The sequence below is a fragment of the Dermacentor andersoni genome, chromosome 8 (genome assembly GCF_023375885.2).
Source record: "Dermacentor andersoni chromosome 8, qqDerAnde1_hic_scaffold, whole genome shotgun sequence".
In the NCBI taxonomy this organism is placed as follows: Eukaryota; Metazoa; Arthropoda; class Arachnida; order Ixodida; family Ixodidae; genus Dermacentor; species Dermacentor andersoni.
This window is the reverse complement of record NC_092821.1, coordinates 16,283,960-16,304,746: the sequence shown is the minus strand read 5'-3', so window position 1 is coordinate 16,304,746 and position 20,787 is coordinate 16,283,960. Positions and strand designations below refer to the sequence as shown.

The 20,787-nt window shown below is 45.0% G+C and overlaps 1 protein-coding gene across 3 annotated transcripts in view; it reads right to left on the bottom strand.

Moving 5' to 3' along the window:
* vito (nucleolar protein viriato) overlaps positions 1-20,787 on the bottom strand; it is a 77,054-nt gene that overhangs the window by 44,275 nt on the left and 11,992 nt on the right. For 2 of the 3 annotated variants that reach the window (XM_050174509.3, XM_050174510.2), the window contains exons 3-5: positions 13,181-13,226; positions 9,337-9,535; positions 4,453-4,661 (exon numbers count right to left, since the gene is read on the bottom strand). In XM_050174509.3, the coding sequence (XP_050030466.1) occupies positions 4,514-4,661; positions 9,337-9,535; positions 13,181-13,226 (393 nt within the window). In that variant the 3' untranslated portion in view covers positions 4,453-4,513. Of the gene's footprint in view, positions 1-4,452; positions 4,662-9,336; positions 9,536-13,180; positions 13,227-20,787 lie in introns of those variants that run through there. The other variant, XM_055068324.2, reaches the window with a different exon arrangement.

Here is a 20,787-nt window from a genome sequence, read left to right as displayed (position 1 = left end):
GCGCTGCCTTACGTACATTTCTTTTTATAAATTAAAGAGATGCCGTTGTCATAACATTTGATTGTGCGAAACGACATTAATCTTGATTACAATACAAACGCAGCAGCGAAAAGTGGACAACGCTGCAGAAAGATTGCCATGTTCAACCAATATTTCGTATAAACACATTCTTTTAAAAAATGGCCCAAAACATAAATGCCAACACCACCCAAGAGCGATGCAAATACTATGAGCATGCGTTGTGAACAAAAGAATTTCATGGCGCCAAATGACAGGGAAGATGTGGTGATATGCATTCCTCTCGGCCACCGTTGCATATGGCTTCTCATTAGCATAATTTGTGCGGCTCGTCGCACCACAAATTACGGCGGAAAATCTCTGCAATGGTGGCCCAGTGTAATGTCACGCAACGTCAAATTGATGTTTACAAAACGGCCCTTCCTGTGACGCTCCCCATAGCATATTCCTTCAGCCAATCAGCAAGCTGGCATGGCGCATATCTTGGATCGCCACCACATATTTGCGAAATTGCAGATGCATTGCACTGGCTTCTGTAGGCTACTGCTCACATTCTTTTTGAAGCGCTAACATCACAATATAGCCGCCAAGGACCAAAAAAATTTATTGGTCGATAAAATTTGCAGCTCCACGTCACGTTTCATCATCTTGATGAAAACGCAAAATTGCATTTTGCAAAACTTCTGTTTCCCGGCACAAATTTCAAAGCACGTAGGCTCTCCACAGCCAGAGTCAACATGGCGGATAATGGCGGCCATGCAGCTGCCATGCGTGTCGACAATAGCGCCCAAAAACAAAAAGCCAAAGTGTAAAATAAACATTACTTTAGTAGAATACAACTTAAAAAAAAAAACAGCAGCTGGCAACTAAGGCACACAAACCGTGCGGAGTTGTGTTACTTCACCAGCCAATCACAGAAGCAAACAAAATTGTTGTCATGCGGCCTTTTCAAAATGGTGTCATACTTGATACCTTCGGAGCGTCTGCTTTTCTTGAGTCTTTTCATCGGCGGAAGCAATGAGGTGTGCAACCGACATGGACAAAGTGTATGGAGTCCGAGCATTTCACTCTTCAAAAGTCTGCGGGGCCGTTCATTTCACTGCTAAACCCGTTTTACTCATGAAACTTACTAACTGCCAACTGAAGTCGAACTTTACAATAGATAGTTGCAGCAAAGCAAGTATGTTATTTCAGTTCAATAAAGAATAGGCTTTGGCCAATCTACTCTAATAGGCAAGGCAAAGAGGTATAAAATTACATGCTAATAATTTTATTTTTGCGGTTACCGCCTTATTTGGGTAAAAGGAACAGTTTGAAGTTCAAATTATTTGCAGCCTCGCGTAGAAACAATGGCTGGCAATTAAGGGTTGATTTACGCTCGAGCCGCCCATCGCTGCAAGCCGGACCGCACGCTTGCGGTCGCGCGAAAACTTGCACGTATCCAGCACTTGTGCACAAATTACCATTTACACTGTGTGCACAGTGTATACCTTACACATTGTAAACCGAAATTTGTGTACAAGTGTTTGATACGTGCAATCTTTCGCGCGACCGCACCCGTGCGGTGCGGCGATGGGCGGCTCGAGCGTAAATCGGCCCTAAGAGGGCATGGGTGGGGCTTCACTGCAGACTTAATTTCTATCAGACTATAGGAGCGTTCTTTTAATTAGCTCTGGAAAAATTATAGAGAAATATATATTTGGGGAACAATCAGTTATTTTGGGTCCCTTGTTTATGCACTACGAAGTGAAGTGCCACAATCGACTCGTATTGTTATTTGGAAAGTTACATAACGATGCGTGGCTGCCAGTCCCGTACAACCGCGTAGGGCGCAGGACGGTGCGATTTTAGACGTACTACGCCCACCGTGGAAGGTTAGAAAAACACCCAAATAAGCACAACAGAGAAGTGGCTACGTTAGGTGGCTCGAATAACTATAGAAGCGTCCTTCAGAACACACGGAACTGTTCTCCACTTCCTTTTTCTGTTATACTTTCTTTTTAAATAAAAAGATGTTGATCCATAAATATTTTTGTAAATAACGGTTAAATTTGCCTATGAGGTTAAGGGTCATTGCAGGGTTTGATGATGGACGCTGTATAATATTTTTTTTCCCACCTTGTCTAACCCATATCGCAGGTGTATGGTTCCGAGAATCTGTCAGCGTCGCGGTGAGCTGTTACTCTAGAAAATAATGAAGCAATAGGAAAAGTTAGCTAATTGGCGTTTTCTCTGGCCACAACTCGTTCCACATGCATACAGACAAGCTGACCACGAACCAAATTCCTTTCCTTGTCCCTGGATAAGTCTAAACAAAGAAGGTTGAACTAACGAAGCAACAGCGATGCCCGTGACCGTCAAAAAGACAGTGACAACTGAATGCATCTCGAGTTAATCGCGGGGGCCTTCACACCCCAGGAGATGCCGATAACAACCGCCATCCAAAAGGAGTGATAAAGGCAGCAAAATGTTGGTTGCTGAATACCTGTCAAGTTTCAACATTGATTTGGTGGCGCTTTACGAATCTGTGGGAGAAGTGGTGGCGTGGGCAGGGACGGGGTAACGGTCTTGATTTCAGGGGGGGGGGGCACCCGGGCGCCCCCTTGGGGGCGCATACCAATTGGACTGTGCAAAGAACATAGCAGGGGGCGCCGAAATCAGCATGAGGGGAAAAGACTACGAGCCACAAAGAAGGAAGGACCTCAGGTAAACAACTCGTTCCCATCCTTTGTCGTGCCCTGCTTTCGCGATCAGAACTAGCCTGCTTCCACGTGAATCCTCGGAGCAATAAACATTCTTGTACTTGTTATTACAGTCTATTGTCGTGTTTTCTGCTTGTCCTGGTACCGCCGAAGGCCGGCTGTACAAGGCAAGCAAAAAGGAGTTGACTGTCAAGCCTAACTCTTATGCACAAAGGTGGCCCGAGAAAGAAGCAGACTACACCCTTCGTGATAGGTCAGAATGGCTCAGGCCTCGCCCATATGGGCATAAAAACAGATTGGAATAGTTTTACATTATACCGGCCCTGGGTACAGAGTCCGTAATTTCCTAAACGCCTCACTTCCGAAACATTTGTCGCAATGTCTTAACTTTATTGCAAAGAGTGAGTGATGAATGTCCCAAATAAAAAACAAACATGCCGCAGTTTTGCCCGAAAGGCGAAGCATCGATTACGAGAGAAAATTAAGCAGGATAAGCATGGTAGCAGCAGTGAGCGAATTGACCTTGTGCTGTATCTCGCTTCAATGCAAACTAAGCGTGAAAGCACAGCACATACGAAGCTACCAGCACTAAGTGCACTTTGACCACATCGCACATTGCTTTCAAGATACGGCAGCGACGCGTAAGCAGCAGCCACCAGAGTAGGACCCCTCCCCCCCCCCTCCTGTGTAAAAGAAGGCAGCGCGTTTCTGCCCCGCCTTCCTCTATCTAGCCAAGATCATCGGCTGACCATCGCAAGTCAGTTGCCAGCCCGTGTCGACACTGCAAAAGTCCGTTTTATACGCCAGATTGACAAAAATTGCCGCTAATTTCATCTATTGTAGCCGATAGCCAGTTGTCACACGGTACGCTAAAAGCGAACTTCGCTGCATTAATAGGTAGAACAAGCTAGAGTTGAAATATGGTCCGTCATATCCAAAAGTCTGTTGCACGCAGGTCCGTAGTAACGAGCGTAGACTGTATCTGGTTTGTTCGCAGCGCCCTCAGCCTACTTTTAGTTGTTTTGCGCCTCAGCTGGGGAGCACTGCGCCGCTCAGCCTGCTCAACCATATTTTAATACACTCTAAATACAGCTGCCTCGACTATTCTAACAGTAGCGACGACAGCCTGGAGTGGCTGTGTACGTGCCGGCCACCTGCCAGAAGCGCCGACAAGTTCAGTGTTATAAGTGCAAAAATTACGACAAACTGTGAAGTAGGTGCAGTTGCGCAGAATGTGAGTGGCTGCAATCTTTTCCCGAGAACAAATCTGCTCGCTGTTTGTGGCCACTGCCGGAGCACACATGCCAAAGCCATTCTGGCCCAGCATGGTGCAATTTCGGTCAATTTTCTGTGTTTGGCAGAAGAATTTGAGTTTGTGTCAAAATGATGCAATTGGCATAGGAATGACCCAACCCTAGATTGTTTAAACACATAAGACATGGCGTGCCGACTTTGATTTCACCCAGCACTGGACTGGGGATTTCACCCAGCACTGGTCATTGAAGAGCAGCACATGCCCACTTATGAAAGTTGTCATGAAATAGGCTCATTGAAGAGCGACACATAGCCAGTGCCATAAACCTAGCAACCCAAATTGGTTCGAGGGTTGGTTTTTGAACTTGCGTTGCCTCAGCATGGCAGCTCAGTGATATACCCATTTGACTACTAAATTTTGACCCAGTGATTCAAGTTGGTGGAAAAACATAGTATGCCAATCGCATTAAAAGATCAGTTGAAACAAGGCACCACAGACGCCAGATGTTTATTCGAGGTACTGTACAAGGCAGAGTGAGCTACCGTCGATGCGTGCGTGCCAGCTTGGCCTTCTTGGTGGTGCGCAGCTTGATGCGGCGCATCTTTCCCCGCTCCTTCTTGTCCTTGTGCAGTGCTGCACGGAGCTGGACACTGCAGTCGCCCATCTTCCGGTCCAGGGCCTTTAGCCTGCAGCCAGTGGGACACTTGGGAATGCACACAGCAAGACTGCAGCACTACGCAGGACAGGGTACTAGACTGATCCTGGCTTTGTCTAGAGAACGCTAGACATAGAACTAGGCTACCTGTCCTGTGCACTGCACTGTTTCAGGATCATCCTAGGCTTGCTCTTGGCTTCTGCCAAAGATGCACAGCTCCTAGGACAACTCTGAATATGCCCTAACTTTCCTAGCTCAACCAATGGGCCTTCGAGGCAACCTTTAACAATAATAAAACAAGGGAAGAAAAAATTTTTACTGTCATCATCCTTCATAATATTGCATCAAGTGGCCTACATGTTTCATTACATGCACATTACATTGCTAACAAAAGACAGAAAAAGAAAAGCTCCTTGTTTCGTAGTTTCATATTTATTGGACCTGTTTTGTAGCCACAGCATAGCTAGGACCTCCTCTCGCTCTGCATCGTATGAGTAGCTGTGGGAGGACGCAAAAAAAACCTTGAATTAGCAGCTCCTATCTAGTACTAGTACATTCAGAGAAAAGAAAATGGGCCTGGGCGGGCCAGGAATAAAGTTCATTGCCTGGGCTTAGAGCAGATAACCGGTGGACCATTAGAATTACATAATGGCTGCCAAGGGGAAGGGAAGCACAGTTGAGGATGGCAGAAAATTAGGCGGAGTGATGAAATTACGAAATTTCCAGGTGCAAGCTGTAATCAGCTAGTGCAAGACAGGGGTGATTGGAGATCACTGGGAAAGGCGTCCAGTCTGCAGTGGACGTAAAAGTGCACACACCTGCCAGCTTCATAATTAAAAAAACACCACAATGGAAGAAAATAAATACTAAAATTCATTGAAAAATAGTAAAAATTGCTTGATTATTCAATAGGTTTACTATTTGATCACGATTTGCAGACTGTTCCGTAGCTAGGCTGTAAACAGGCAGCAACAATGATCTGTGCTGCAGACAAGCAGAAATGTTTCCCAAGTTTTAATGCAATATGTATTCACGTTATGGCTGTTGATGATTTGACTGCAGTAATACATTGGCTTTATCAGTTGATATTGCTGCTACACAGGTAAGCCCATGCAAGCAATGGGTCCAAAATTTGAGCCATAAAAATTCACTCAGCAACTGTATTTGTATTTTTTTTAAAGTTGTTTTTGCCCTAAACTATATGCAAACCAAAAGTGTAATATATTTATGTCAATATGACAACCACAAACGAGGGCTAAAAATTGGAAATATTAAGATAAAATCGTAAAAGTTGGCTGGTAGGAACACCAAGCTCGTGAAAACAAGGTACAGTTGAACCCACTTATAACAATACCGGCTTTAACAATATATCAGTTATAAGAATGAGAAGCTGCTGTACCATCAACTTTTGTATGTTTTCTATGGTGGAATAACCTGTTTACTACAATGCCCCCATGCTGCATCGTCGGTTATAACAATGAAGTCTGGCTGCTGGGCATCCGTGCTGAAAGGTAATGGAATGTGAAATTGATGAAACGAAAAAAGAAAAAGAGAAATTTGAGCCGCTGCACAATGACACACCACCCCAACGGCTGCCACACGCTTATATAATAGAAACTGTTTTCCAGCCTTCTCCGCATCGCCAGCCTTGCACGCCTCACTCCCATCACCCTTCCACCCCTCCGAACACGAATTGACTGTGCTCTATGCTGCACCACCATCAGAAACAAGAATGGACTGCGCAAAGTGTGCTGACAGCACTGCTCGCATATCGCTCACTGGCTCCTCATTCTGCACAGCTGTGCCAACGGATTAAGGTGCTCATGCTTGCCTTTGTTGGCTGCGTCGAAGTCGTTCCTGGCCACATGGTTTCTCAGCCTCGGTTGACTCACCGCCGAAACAGAAGATGGCTGATCTGCCCGCTGATCATCGGCAATGCACGACGTTGCCGGTGAAAAGAAAGCGCACTGATATAGATTTGGAAACAAAGTGCTTCTAACTGATGAGGCGATTGTTGCGAACGTGCTTGCATCAAACAGCGACAGTGACGAGTGCAGCGATGACCAAGTAGGGCAGGGTGCCTCAACATTGTCCTTGCAAGTGGCCTGTGCAGATAATTCAGTCTCTTTGGTGCTTAGTTTTCACAAGGGACCTTCCGCTGTGCTACGTGGAGCACCTGCATTTCTTGGAGAAGGATGCTGGCAAGTGTCACATAAAGCAAGCAATGCTAATGGACACGAGGTTTTGTGCAAGCCAGTGAAAAGTATGTGGCGAGATGCTTGTGGCTATCATGCCTCAGTGCTTCTTCTGGATCTCTCAAGCTGACAGGCTGCCGCAACGACCTTCTCGCATGTTTTCCAAGGTCCCTTTTGGGGTCACCAAAGCAATGCCTCAGCGGAGCTTGCATGTCACTTGCTGCCCATAACCCCTCTTTGCACTTGTTATAGTAGTGCCATTCTTGAATGCCGACAGCCTCGGCTTGTTACACATGATTGGAGCGCGCAGAATAGCAGAGTTAAAGAGTTAAAAGGGGGGATACAATCAGTAGCCGAATGGAGGAAGGTGGTAGGGAGGGGCACTGGCCTACCCCCCGTTATAGTTTTCTCACAACTCTGCCATCCCCTTATTTTGATTTTCTTCACGCAACCCGGTTATAACAATTATCAGTTATAACAATGAAATTTTCGAGGCACTTGAATATTATTATAAGTGGGTTCGACTGTATTAGACCAGGCTAGTTCGTAATCTAGAAAGAAGCGACTGCAATGCAGGAGCAGTCGACAGATAACCAACAGAGACAGACACAAACACTGGGAAAACCTGCACATACACTCTCAACATCCGACAATTGCCTCCAGCCACTGCACAGCTTCTGCAAATGCTGTCAAGCGTGTACATTTCTCAATATAGGAGCAATCTCCGGGATGTGCAGTAGTAGTGCTGAGGACACTGCACTATTGCTCGAATGCTTTTTCGAACACTAAAGTCACTATCTGCAGCGACCTTTCCATGGCTTTTCTGAGCAAGCAAGAAGAGAAACTGGCTTTCCTTCAAGCAAATGATGTAGACTACTAATTTTGATTCTCCCTCACTGTGCCGTAGCTGCTTCTCTGCTGCGGGGAACAAATGCAGTTTTCATAATAAATGCTCTTAAACAGACACTAAAGAGTGACACTAAGTCAGTTTGGAATCGTCAAGTATCGTTTATATACTCTCTTTTTGTTTATTTGGCAGTAAAGGCTTCACTACGATCACAGAAAACAGAGGCCAATATTTGCTTTTCAGAATTTCCTATGAAAACTGCCGCTTACAATGCATAAAAATTTTTTTTTTCTGAAATGTTATGATTTCCATACTTTTGACATGGCTCCTATAAACTGTCTGTAGCATTGCTTACAGCTTAATTCTTGTATTCATTCAGATGCTGCTGATGTTTTTTAGAGCGCAACTCTTAGGCATCTGCTCCTGCGTTGGAGTGTTGGTGTAACTAAGCGAATGAGCACATCAAAGGAAGAGTGAATGCAGAGCGCAGTGGGGGATGAAAGACAGTGATAGCAAAGACAATGTGAGAAGGAAAACACAGAAGGAGGGTATGGCGAAAGCGTGAGAAGTGTAGTGCCAAGCGCAAGGAAGGCTCTGCAGCGATGACCGCTATGAGATGGCACGAGTAGCATGGCATCGTCTGGTCACTGATGGCATGCAGCAAGCGTGTCCACCGATACCATATATGGAACAAAGCGCTGTATGAGTGGAGGTCTGTCTGTGGCGGCTGCTGTGAATCGCGCCCACGCAATACCCACATGCTGCATCTCGCGATCTCCCGATTAGTGAGGCAGTTGCATCACACTTTGCTCCATTTGCAACATCTCGCACGAGACAGATTGTCTACGCCAATATGTCGTGAAATGAAGACACGTATAGGGCTGTGCTAAAATTTCAAATAAAGGAGTATTGTAATTGTCGGCGAAATTTTTTCCCCCCTTCACTTTGTTGTTACTGTGGTATCACAGTCTCCCTAGTTTTTTTTCTCGTTTCCATGAAAGCTGGATGTTTTTTATAGTGATGTTATGCGACTCCCCCCTATGTTAGTACTACTATCACGTTGATGGCCTTTAGTGGTACACTGAATAAATTAATAAATAAGTTACTCAAACATTATTTACCATTTGGCCATTAGGAATTACTATTCTGCTTAGTACTGATAACATGACATTACTCAATGCTATTTCAGCTCAAATTATGGCACTTGTGGACTCCTAGCAATTGTAGATGTTTGGCAAGTGATCTTCAATTGCAGTGGACACATTTAGGCTTGCAATAACGATGACCAAACACAGGCTGAGTGGAAAAACGGTGTGAATAAATTTGTGAAATGGGCTACACTTTTCTGGTTTTTCTTGTGCTTTGCTATGTATGTTCTTTATGTGTTCACATTTTATTTTGCATTCCACAAGCAATGATTTTTGCATTCCCGTTATCAAGGTTTTCATGCTTTGTAAAATGCTTTACTACTGATAGCTACCTCTGTAGCACTGCTATTGACTGTCTGTAAGGGTACAGGAGACTTCTGTCAAGCTGTCAATTGACAAGGCCTTTTGTCCCTGTTACTTGCATTTTTGATGTACAAATTGCAGAAATAAATTGAAATTGGTTGTTGCCCAACCACATTCTCTCTCTCTCTGACACCACTATGTCTTTTTTTTTACCTTTGCTTGTCACTGTCTGTAGTGCGGCCCCTTTCAATTTCGTCATCAAGGCCACCTTCGTCGTCATCGGCTGCCTGGTTGCTGCCTATATGGACGTCCCCATACAGGTCGGAACTCTCAAGGTTGGCCACAGTCACTGTGTGATCCGGCATGTCGTACGTCACTGGCTGCTCTTCCCTCTCCACATCAGCTGAGCTGCCTGAAAAACATGCAAGAATATTTTGTTTATTTATTTATTTAGTTACAGAACATTGCAGCCCATTCTGAGCACAAGCAGATGGGCAAAAATTACTTATACGATTAGCACTCTTTGTGAACTTGATGCACTTTCGGTGCAATGTCCGTTTCTAACCTCTTTCATGCTAACTTGGGGCACTGGGTAGGTACGTGCCCAAATAAATAAATTGGGAATAAACGACTTGGCCCATTTGGGTATGGTATGTGCAAATTGGAATGTGCTGCGCTAGAAGAGACCACTTGGGCCACTGGATCCATGCAACTAGGCAGGTGCCCCTGGGTGTGTGCCCACCATACAGACAACTTGGGCCCCTGGGTATGCGCAACTGGGCGTGTGCCAGGAGGTGTGTGAACATTCTTGGCCCATTCTCCAGAAACGGGTATGTGCCACTGAATAGGTGGTGCCCACAAAGACAATCAGAGCAAAAAGGCAAGAAGCCTGCATCAAAAGCAGCCAAGTGTGGAGAAATAAGTGAAGCAAACAGAATGGGACGACAGTGTCTGAATTGAGCGAAGAGCACTGAGCTACAGAAAATGGAAGACGATGTTGGTAAGAGAAAATTGGAGAAGTCAGCTACACAGAAGTGAACAATTAGGCAATAGGCATTAGGCATGGGATGAGCTTCGACGGGTGGCGCCTTTATGCGGCGGCGGCAGTGCAAATGTAACGGAATGTGAAGGCTGGGCCACCATGCTGTTACATTTTTGGCAGTGGAGGCAGCAACGAGATCGGCTTGTCTGACATTTATTGCCTATTTCACAGGCAACCGTGCAAACTGATATTCTGAAGATAGGAAGAAGCTGTATCGAATCCCACTCTTCATTGTGCAACTGTGTCGGGTGAGACGAAGACAAGCGCTCCTGTCTGCAGCTGCAAGTTGGAATCACATGGATCACTTGCGTCACCTTGAATTCTTCACTGGGCTGATAAGAAGGACCTGCAGAGCCTTCCCTCGTCATTTGGCAGTGGGGGCAGCCACGAGCTCGGCTCGTCTGACGTTTATAGCCTATTTCACCGGTTTGACAAATACTCCTTTTCACTCATTATTTTTTTTTCTTGTTTTTGTTGCCTCTACTGTTGTATGTAATCCTTTTTTGGGGGAGGAATTTTGTGTCAGTGTTGTGCTTCACATTCTGTTTCAAACTGCTGCTTTTGAGTCATGAGAAACAACGGTGCTGAACTGGAGCATGAACAACGTAACCTTAAGCGTGATCTTCACAAAGAAATTACAGACCTCAAGCAGAGTGTTGAGTTCATAAGCAAACAGTATGAGAACATAAAGTCTGAATGTGAAAATGCAAAAGCTGAAAATGCGTCAAAGATGACAGTGCAGAATCAATACTCGCGCAACAAAAACATTGAAGTGAAGAGAATTCCATGCATTTGAAAATGAAAATCTTGAGGATGCGCTGGGTGCAACGATAACCAAGAACGACATTGAAGCCTTTCACCGTGTTTCAGTGCGGAACTCGGAAAGCGTCAAGGACATTGCTGTAGCTGTTGCCCGTCGGACAAAGTGCGATGAAGTCATTGCAAAGGCATGCAGGACAAGGCTAACAACGCAAGACATTGGCTTTACCAATATTAAGTCAATGTTTGTAAATGAACATTTGTGTCCCCAACTCAAAAAAAATCTTGGCATCACTGTTGCCAAGAACAAAGTAATGAATGGAGCTTTGCTTGGGTGAAGAATGGAAGGGTGTTTACATGGAAAACAGAGGCCTGTAACATTATCCGTATACTGAGTGAGGAGGACCTCGTCAAGATCTGTTAGGAAGGATGCGTGGGCCGTGTGGTTAGCTTATACTTCCTTCGAATGTGTCGCTACCACATACCATTGCATGCCCTAGTGATACTGGCCACCTTACTTTTTTGTATTTAAATGCCCAATCAGCAAGAAACAAGCAAGACCAAATAATCGCGCTCCAAAATGAATTTACTTTCTTTTTTTATGTCATCATGATAAGCGAAACTTAGTATGCATCTGAAGATGATGTCTTGCACCTGCCTGGGTATCAAAACTTATTCCTTAATCGACAGCATTGTCGTGGTGGGGACTTGCTACAGATTGTATTAGAGCGGCCTTCGTGCAGTTTTTCTCAGGGATAGCTCAAAGATTACACTAGATTATAAAGTGCTAACACTGAAACATGGATCCAGTCTTCTCGTAGCTATATATCGGCTGCCCGAAGGGAACAATGAAAGCTTCCTTGCCTTCTTAGAAGAACTACTTGAATATGCTTGTCAGAATAAACTAACCCTTAACACAGGCGGTGACTGCAACATTAATTTGCTACAGTCTCATGCAGCCATGCATGATCTATTGTTGTTCGATTTCTATTGTTGTTTTGACGTAGTAACCGTACCCATTCGCATCACAGATGTCTCAGAAAGTTTAATTTATCTATTTATTACGAATAATTCCATTAACAATGTAAAAGCTGGAGTCATTGTAGCAGACATAGGGGACTATTTACCTGTTTACATGTTCTCAAAACAAGATGAAGCATTTGGTGCCAGGGCTCATTCAAACACGTTCATTATCCAAGAAATATATGGAAAGACATTAGCAAATTTTCGCAATTGGCTTCAGGCAACAAATTGGAGCTCGGCACTTCAATACACAAACACCAATGAATCGTATGACGCTTTTATGTGGATACTAAAGGAAACATACAATTCCTTTAAGTACAAAAATGTATGCAAGTCTAAAAAGCTACGCAAACCGTGGTTTACAAATGAATGGCTGAGGTTGATTCGGAAAAAAATAAAGACAAAAAAAAGTACAATCACTTTGTGCACATAAGGAGCCAAGACGACCTTTCCGCTTTTAAAGGGCCCCTCACCAGGCCCCATGGCGAATTTTGGTTATATGCTGGAAGTTGTTACGTGTCGTCTAGAGAGCGTTCTGCCGCAAAAATGTTTCAAGTCAGTTCATTAATAGCCGAGATAGAAATATTTCAGTGCCGCGAACCCATGACTTCAGCAGGCGGGCTCTACTGCCAAGCAAGACGCTCTTTCCACTTGCCCCGCCTAGCCTTCGCAAGCGAAATTCCTTCCCTGCGTTCTCCCATACCGGACCTCTACGATCGCATAACGCATACATCACAGGCCCCGCCTATATATATACGATTATTTATTAATGCCATTTTGGACCTACAGTCAAGGAAGAAAGTCCAGCAAATCGGACGGCAAAGAGTTTTTACATCCGAAATTTCAGACGTTCTTACACATAGGCTCGCTCTATGGGGTACGTGGTGGTGCCGCGAAGCCGTCCGAATTGTCAGGCGTCCGGAAAGTCGGTCGTCGACTGTACACTGGCAACTCCTCCACCCAATGACACGACGTCAAAGACAATCCCTTACGATTCCTCTCTTTTACTCGAGCCAGCACATACATTCCCTTTCAATAAAATTACAGATAATTTTTCCTGATAGAAGCCCCAATTCCCTGAGTTTTCCCAGAGTATTCAAAATCACTGAGAATTCCCGGTTTTCTCGATTTTCCCAGTTGGTAGACACCCTGTTGTACCCTTAAACAAATCCTGTGGTTTGGGCCGAGGCTTGACACAGTGCAAGATCAAAAATGTGCATGAGGCAATCTAACCTGCCACAGGCTTGTCTCCAAGAAGTCGCTGCAGAATTTCCCGTTTCTGTAATGAAATTTTCACACAGTAAGCAAAGACTTGGCAAGTTGTGAAAAATGACCTTTGATGAGTGGCGCTAATGATTAGGAACACCTGCAAAAAAGTAATTGCACTTTGGCTAATTTTGCTCGAGATGCAGGACTGGTAAATGCATATTTTCTCATTAACAGTGTTTAAAAATAGCCTAAGAATGCCTGCTATTTGGCTGGTTGGCAGGTCCATCTAGCATGCGAGTGAAGCAAAGCCAAGCGCTATGCTCTGAATTATTTGAGTGCATGTACACAACCGAGATTCAGCGAGTTCTTCACAACAGCGGGAATGCACGGTATGTATGATCTGTGGAATGCAGATAAAGAAAGCAGACAAGGATGACTGTTAGTTGTTTTGTTGAAACAGATTACCTAACAAAGGCATATGGCCGACATGCAAAACAATTAGCATTGGATTTTCACTGGACATCCCTCAGATATCGACCAATGAGCCATTTTTATTGGAAGCTAAACATTTCAACAGAATTGCTTGTCTGGTAGGGACAACTAATTGGGAATTTAGCAGCAACTTATCGGGGTCCTAGGGTCTCACAGGAGTACCAAACACTCGAGCTTAGCGAGCCACAGGGCCACGTCAGCTGTCGCCTCTAGTGCACTGTTGCGCACACGCTCAGTCTGCAGCGCTACGCAGGCAGCAAGACACAGCATTGCACCGAGTTGGTGGAAACCGTTTATTGCCTCTGGCGGCACCCAGCACTGCAAAAACGCCTGGTCGCAGGGTTTGCGAGAACCAAACGACTCCCGCATCAAGGGCGAAAATACAAACAGGGGCACCTGTAGCATGTTGTGAGAGCAAAGCGGTGTGTCGCAAGAACAAAGGCTTCTGCGACATACCGCTGGGAAAAGTCCCCGCAGCTATGCTGCTTGCTCTTGTGATAACCAACGGGCCAACTCGCAAGAGCTTGGGCCTCCCATAAGTGCAATAAAAAAAAGGCGTCGTACGAGAGCTCAAGTCCGAGACACAAAGGAGCCGGCAGACAAGAGGAAAGCATGCACGTACCCAGTGCTGGTACTGGAGAGAAGACCTGCACTACCATCGGGAGCAAACACTACCGTCGGGAGCAATCGTTGGGAGCAAACTGTAGTTTGTTTTCTTTGGCAATCTCATGAGTAAACTTAAGGCCTAGGCCACATTCACGGAACACTTTTAGTACATTAACCACATTACAGCCATGTTTCTAGATTTGTCTCTGCGATTGCTACCCGATCACACATGCTGGATGTACAGCCCTAGATCAAAAAAGCCCATATTACAGTACAAATAAGGAAATTCGAAGATTGTAAAAAGCGGAATTGCGGTGTCTTGCCTTCAGGCTGCTTTAGTAAAATCTCGTTGCCACTGAATAAAAGAAAGCTTTGCCAATCAGGTAACAAGACTAGCTTCAGTGGGATTCCCGGAACACATTATAGTCAGAGCGGCGAAAAGGTAATAAAAATAGTAAAGGGTGTACAACTCACAGATTCAAGGAACACGCTTAGCATGAACAAAAAGCGCCTTGCGGTTGTACCTTATGTTCATTATTTTTTGCCATGGGCTAAAGAATGTTGCCAGCCAGTATGGCGGCAACATTCAAATTTTCAAATATTTCATAAATTTTTCATAAATATTTCAAATAAATTTGACAATAAGGCAAAAAAAATGCAGCTGTAGTCTTAAAGAAGATAAAAAATTCACAAAATGCAGAATAAGTGTTGTGTACCGGCTTCCGTTAACCTGTGGCAACACGAACTTAGGACAAACAGGTAGGTGCATAAGCACCTGTCTAAAAGAACATGAACGTTTTCTCGGTAAAGAAAACTATTCGCACTTGTCGAACCACTGTAGTCTATGTCATTGTGATCCATTATTTTCTGACATGGACATTTTGTTTTCAGATAAAAACAAACTAACACGTGAAATCACAGAAGTGTTTCATACAAAAAAGTGTGCTGAAAAATGCATAAGCCAACCATCGGTTGCCATCACTGAAAATGAATTTGCTTTTTTAAGTACTGGTTGAACCTTTCTAATCTGTTTTGAATCTGTTCCTGTTTTACTGATGACTCTTGTTGCACATGCACAGAGCTGATAGCTGGGGTATATATGTTCTGCATCTTTTCGAAAATAAAACAGTTGTGAGTAAGCGCTCGTGTGTCCCCCTTCACTGTGTCCTTGTCAATTGTGGGTGCTAAAAATATTTCACTATGAATTCGTACCAACTCGCCCAACTATCAGTTCTGCTGAATTCTTTAGTCCTGACAATTTGGAACCAACTCAGTTCCTTCTTCAGGGTGTTGATGATGGCAGGCTACAGCATTTATAGTCCTTCATAATAGGTGGAGGGGTAGACAGAGTTCCACTGGGGAAGGTGACCTTATTGCTGTGCCGTCTTTTCTCCTCCTTTTCGTCATAATGCAAAGGCCATGGATATATGTGAAGGGAACGTTTCTCTTAAAATGGTCCGCTGAATGTCATTCCTAGTCATGCATTCAATAAAATTGCATGCACTTAATTTTTATTTGTAGGCACTTCACAACCTCGAAGGCTCTTCTGAAGACTGCTTTACCCTTGCAACATGATTTTTGGCTTGAGCTGTGGGATGGGCTTGAACTGCGGCCACATCCAGAATCTCAACTGTGTCGCGCTACGAGGGGGGGCGAGAGGAAAAAAAAAAAAAAAAAAGAGTAAGGGGCCGCTGCCATTTGTAGACGTAGTACAGAGTTCACCCACTAGATGGGGTTAGTAGAGGGGCTTGAGATTTTGTGGCAGATGGACGTGCTTTAGGCTCCGTGGTGGCGACGAAATCGTAAGTTTTTGTGCATGCTTTGAGCTTGCTTCTTTTCTTGATCTGCTGATTTTTTAGCCTTTAAATAATAATTGGATGGTTTTCTTTTATTTTTTGTCTCTCTCTTTTTCTCGTGTGTAATTGGGTGTGTTTCGTGTACATCTGGTTTTGCAGTACAGTCATAGCATCCTTTCGCGCAACATGCTTCAGCAAGTGCAACCGGGTGGGACGTTGAGTTTTTGTAGCCTTTAAATAGCAGTTTGGAAGTGGCAAGACCAATAGGTATTAGTGGTTTTACTGTGTGTGTGTGTTGGTAGTAAAGTGAGAGCGTGGCCGCGTGGTTGAACATGTGCGAAAACGTGTCATACCTTAAGTCTCTGCGGCATTGATTGCTTTTAAAACATTGGTGAGAATTGCTTTGTGACATTTTAAGGATTTAGGTGAAGGCACATGCTCTGCATTAAAAGAAGCCATGCAATACATGGCAAGAAAGCAGGGAAAGCGGGCAGTGTACGGCGGCAAGGCAGATGAGAATCGAGAGGCAATTGAGTCAATCGGCACCAACTGTGATGTCGATGCCAGGCTGAAGAAAATGGAGGCTTTCCAGGAAGAGCTTGTCAAACAGGCTGAAAGCTCAAAAATGAGCTAAATAGAGAGCATGATGCACGGAAGGCAGTGGAAAAAAAGACTTGAAGCAGCTGAGAGAAAGCTGAACAGGACCACCATTGTGAATGAGAACGGCCGTGACAATGGAATGCAGTCCCCCGACGTGACAGGAGAGGGAGTGCTAGCAAGATACGTGGAATGCATGCAACGTGGTGAGGAGTTAGCTGGAAAGAGTGGCACCTACCTTGAGGCCGCCACGCAGAAAAAGCAGGAGTGCATGGGTCAATGCCCCTTGTCAAATCCAAATCACGTGGAAAAGCACAAAGGGAAGCAGGGAGAGGTCGGAGAGAGTGAAATGGTGATTATCTCTGGCGACTCAAACCTGGATAGGTGCTCAGAAGCAATTGTGGCGAGGGCGAAAGGCGATAGATGAGTGGCGGTAGGGTCATTTCCAGGGCAGACGCTGGGTTCTGTCATGGAGCTTGCAGAAAATGCCCACGTGTGCAACCTTGCCATTGTAGCAGGTGGGCTAAATGACGCCCTAAACAGGAAAGGGACAGAACTAGCCCAGCACTTGGTCAACTTGCACGAGCTATCCCCTCAGGTGAAGATCATGCTGCGCACGGTGCCTGTATATGACAGTCGCGTACAAAGAGCCGTAGTGGCTGCTATGAGGCGATATGGAAAATGAGCCGAGAGAAAGGCTTCGAGGTTGAAGTAAACAGGGAAGTGAGGTGTGGTGGTTTTCAACGAGACGGGATCCACTTCAATTACGAGCTTGCCCGAAAAGTGGGCTGGTGACTTGCTGGTCGCGCTGTTGCTTTTTTAGGGGGCGCACAGGTGCTCAGGAGGCCAGAGAAGGTAGTAATGAAGAAGGTCCCCCAAAGGGAATCTCAGAACAGCATCACCATCGATAACAGAAAAAGGAGGAAAGCAAGAAAGAGAGCTCGCCATGCAATAGGCTACATAAACATGCAGGGAGGCAGAAGAAAGGAAAAGTGGGCAGAGATTGAGGAGCAGTTAAACAGAGAACAAATAGGGGTGTATGCGGTTACAGAAATGCACCGTAAAAACTCGGAAGAGCCACAAGTGATTGAGAATTATGTTTGGGAAGGGCGCAACAGAACTAAGTTGGAAAGAAAGGAGGGGGAGTCTGAATGCTCATCTACCAGGGAGCCAAACGGAAAAGAGAATTCAAAATGTCAAGAGCATCTTTGGTTATCAGGTGCAATGAGTGGGAAAAAAACTTTTCTGGGCGTTACGTATTTGTCGACCGGAAATAATTGCACAGAGAAGAATAAAGAGTTAGTGGAATGCATAAGCACTGATATTAAGGGTTTCGGGAATGTTGCTGAAATTATTCTATTAGGTGACACGAATGCCCACATACAGGATTTAGATGGCTATACCGACAACAACGGGAAGTCAACGCTAGATCTTCGTGGGCGACATAACCTCATTATCTGAATACAGGGCCTAAGTGTGAAGGGAAGATCACGTGGGAAACTGGCAATCAACCATTGATTACTGCCTGACAACAGAAGGAATTCATGATAAGTTGAGAGAAATGGTCATTGAGGAGGAAGGGTATAGCAGCATAGGGAGTGACCATAAATGCATCATTTTGAAAATAACAAATATAGTCACTAGAGTCGAGGAAGAACTTGGCAAATGGCCAAGAGTGGCAATATAGTGAGCTTCTAAGTGTAATGATGACATAAATACGGAAAGAGAAACATGTTCATTGGAAATTAAAAAGAAACCAAAAAGGTGGTGGAACATGGAAATATGAAAAGCGATCGCCAAATGACAGAAAGCATCCTGAGAGCACAGGCAGGCAAAGAAGGCACAGAAGCCGCAGGATGAAGTAACCAGTAAATGGGAAACATACTGGGAGAAAAAGTCTATGGTTCAAATAATGGTGCCAGCAAAGATAAAAGGTGAAAGTGAATGTTGGTTGTCACAAATACGTCAGAGAAAGAAGGCCGCACCTACAATATTTTAGAACCACATAAAATTATTAGGCAGGAAATCAACAATACAACATATCCTAGACGAAGATGGAAACAAACTGGAAGGGGAAGCGGCAATTAATTACATCTGAATCTTCCCAAGGCAACGACGAGGTTGTATTTGAAGGAAAAAAGAGCATGAAAGAGATCCAGGTGGAAAAGAAGCTGGTGCTGGCAAATTTCAACTGGAAGAAAGCTGACGAGAAAATTCCTACGCACACAGCCACAGGGCTGGACGAGGTTCCTATTAGGCTGATTAATGAAGTAGGACCAAAAAGTAAGGAAGCTCTGGTGAAAGCAGTGGAAAAAACTTTAAAAGATAGACGAATACAATACAGTAGGCAACAAAGTAGATAATATACAGGCTAGCAATGCAGGCAATCAAATTAAAGCTGCAAGCATGGGCAGAGAATAATGGCATTTTGGGAGAGCTTCATAATGGCTTCAGAATAGGTAGGCGTTTAGATGATAACTTATTTGTACTTACTCAGTGCATTGAAATATCAAAAGTAGAAAGCAGACCGTTATATGTGGCCTTTTTAGACATTACAGGTGCCTATGACAATGTAGAACGCAACATTTTGTGGGATATTTTGGAAGGGGAAGGCTTAGGTGACAATTGTCTGCAGCTTTTGAGAGCGATTTACCCAGAAAATACCGTTTGCGTTGAATGGGAAGGGATGAAGAGCGAGGAGAAAGTTGATATCAACGAGGAACTGAGGCAGGGGTGCCCTTTATACCCACTGCTGTTTATGATGTACATGGCAAGGATGGAGAGGGCGCTAGAAGGAAGTAATATCGGGTTTAATCTTTCATACAAACAGGCGGGTACAGTAGTAGAGCAGCAACTTCCAGGTTTATTTTGTGTGGATGACGTTGTGCTGCTAGCTAACAAGCAAAGTGATTTTCAACGTTGCGGGGTTCTCCTCCATGCTCTTGGGACAAAGAAACGACAGCACAATAGTGCAAACAATCACAAGGGCATTTATTGCACCTTTCATAGATCTATGCCTGCTAGCCGAGTTGCTATCCACAAAACATGCCGATGGGCGCGCGACAAATCTAGAAGTCCGACTCACCGCGACCGGATAGCGAGCGAATATGTTCACCCCATGCTGGATCCCAACGCCTGGTCGTTCGCGCGTACAGTCACGCGAACGGTGCCGCGTTCGAAGGCAGGCCACGTGAGGCGGTCTCGCAGAAGCATGGGTCGGCGCGCGCAGGGGACGTCCACGCTGTTCGCCGATCCGCCGGGAAAGAGACAGCCTGTTCTCCCCTGCGCCCCCAAGTAACCCTGCCATGAGGCGGCGTTAGCAGCGCAACACTCGCGCCATCTCTCGCACTGTGCCCCAACCACATCGACCGCCGCGAGCATCACGCAGGCCACGCGGCGAAGCCGCACCGCAGGAGCTATGCGGGAAAACAAGAGATCTGGGGACGCGTGAGAGTCACGCGTCCCCACAACGTCTGGCTAATATCTGTGGACAGGAAGGCAACAATTTAGGTTTGAAATTTAGTATTAGAAAATCAGGTGCTATGGCATTCAATGAAAACAGTGAACAGACAGTGGCAATACAGGGCCAGGAAATACCTCGGGTAAGAGAATATATATACCTTGGTATATGGATAAACGAAGGCAGTAGATATATGGAAACAAAGGAAAAAACAATAACAGTAAAGGGGAAGAGAAATGCAGCCATAATGAAGCACAGAGCGCTATGGGGATACAATAGGTACGAGGTCCTCCAAGGTATGTGGAAAGGTGTAATGGTTCCAGGACTTACTTTTGGAAATGCGGTTGTTTGCTTTAAATAAGAGGTACAGTCAGGACTCGATGGGAACCAAAGGTCAGTGGGTCGCCTCGCATTGGGCGCTCACGGGAAGACTACAAATGAAGCTGTACAGGGTGGCATGGGCTGGACTAGTTTTGAAGTGAGGGAAGCTCGCAGTAAAATTGATTATGGAGAACGACTGAGGAATATGGAAGAAAGTAAATGGGCTGGGAGAGTGTCAAGGTATCTGTACAGGAAAAACATTGATTCACAGTGGAGGAAAAGAACTAAGAAGCTTACCAGCAAGTATGTGGCCTGTAGGGTAGGCAACACAGCAACAAAGAAAGTTGAGCGAAAAGTCA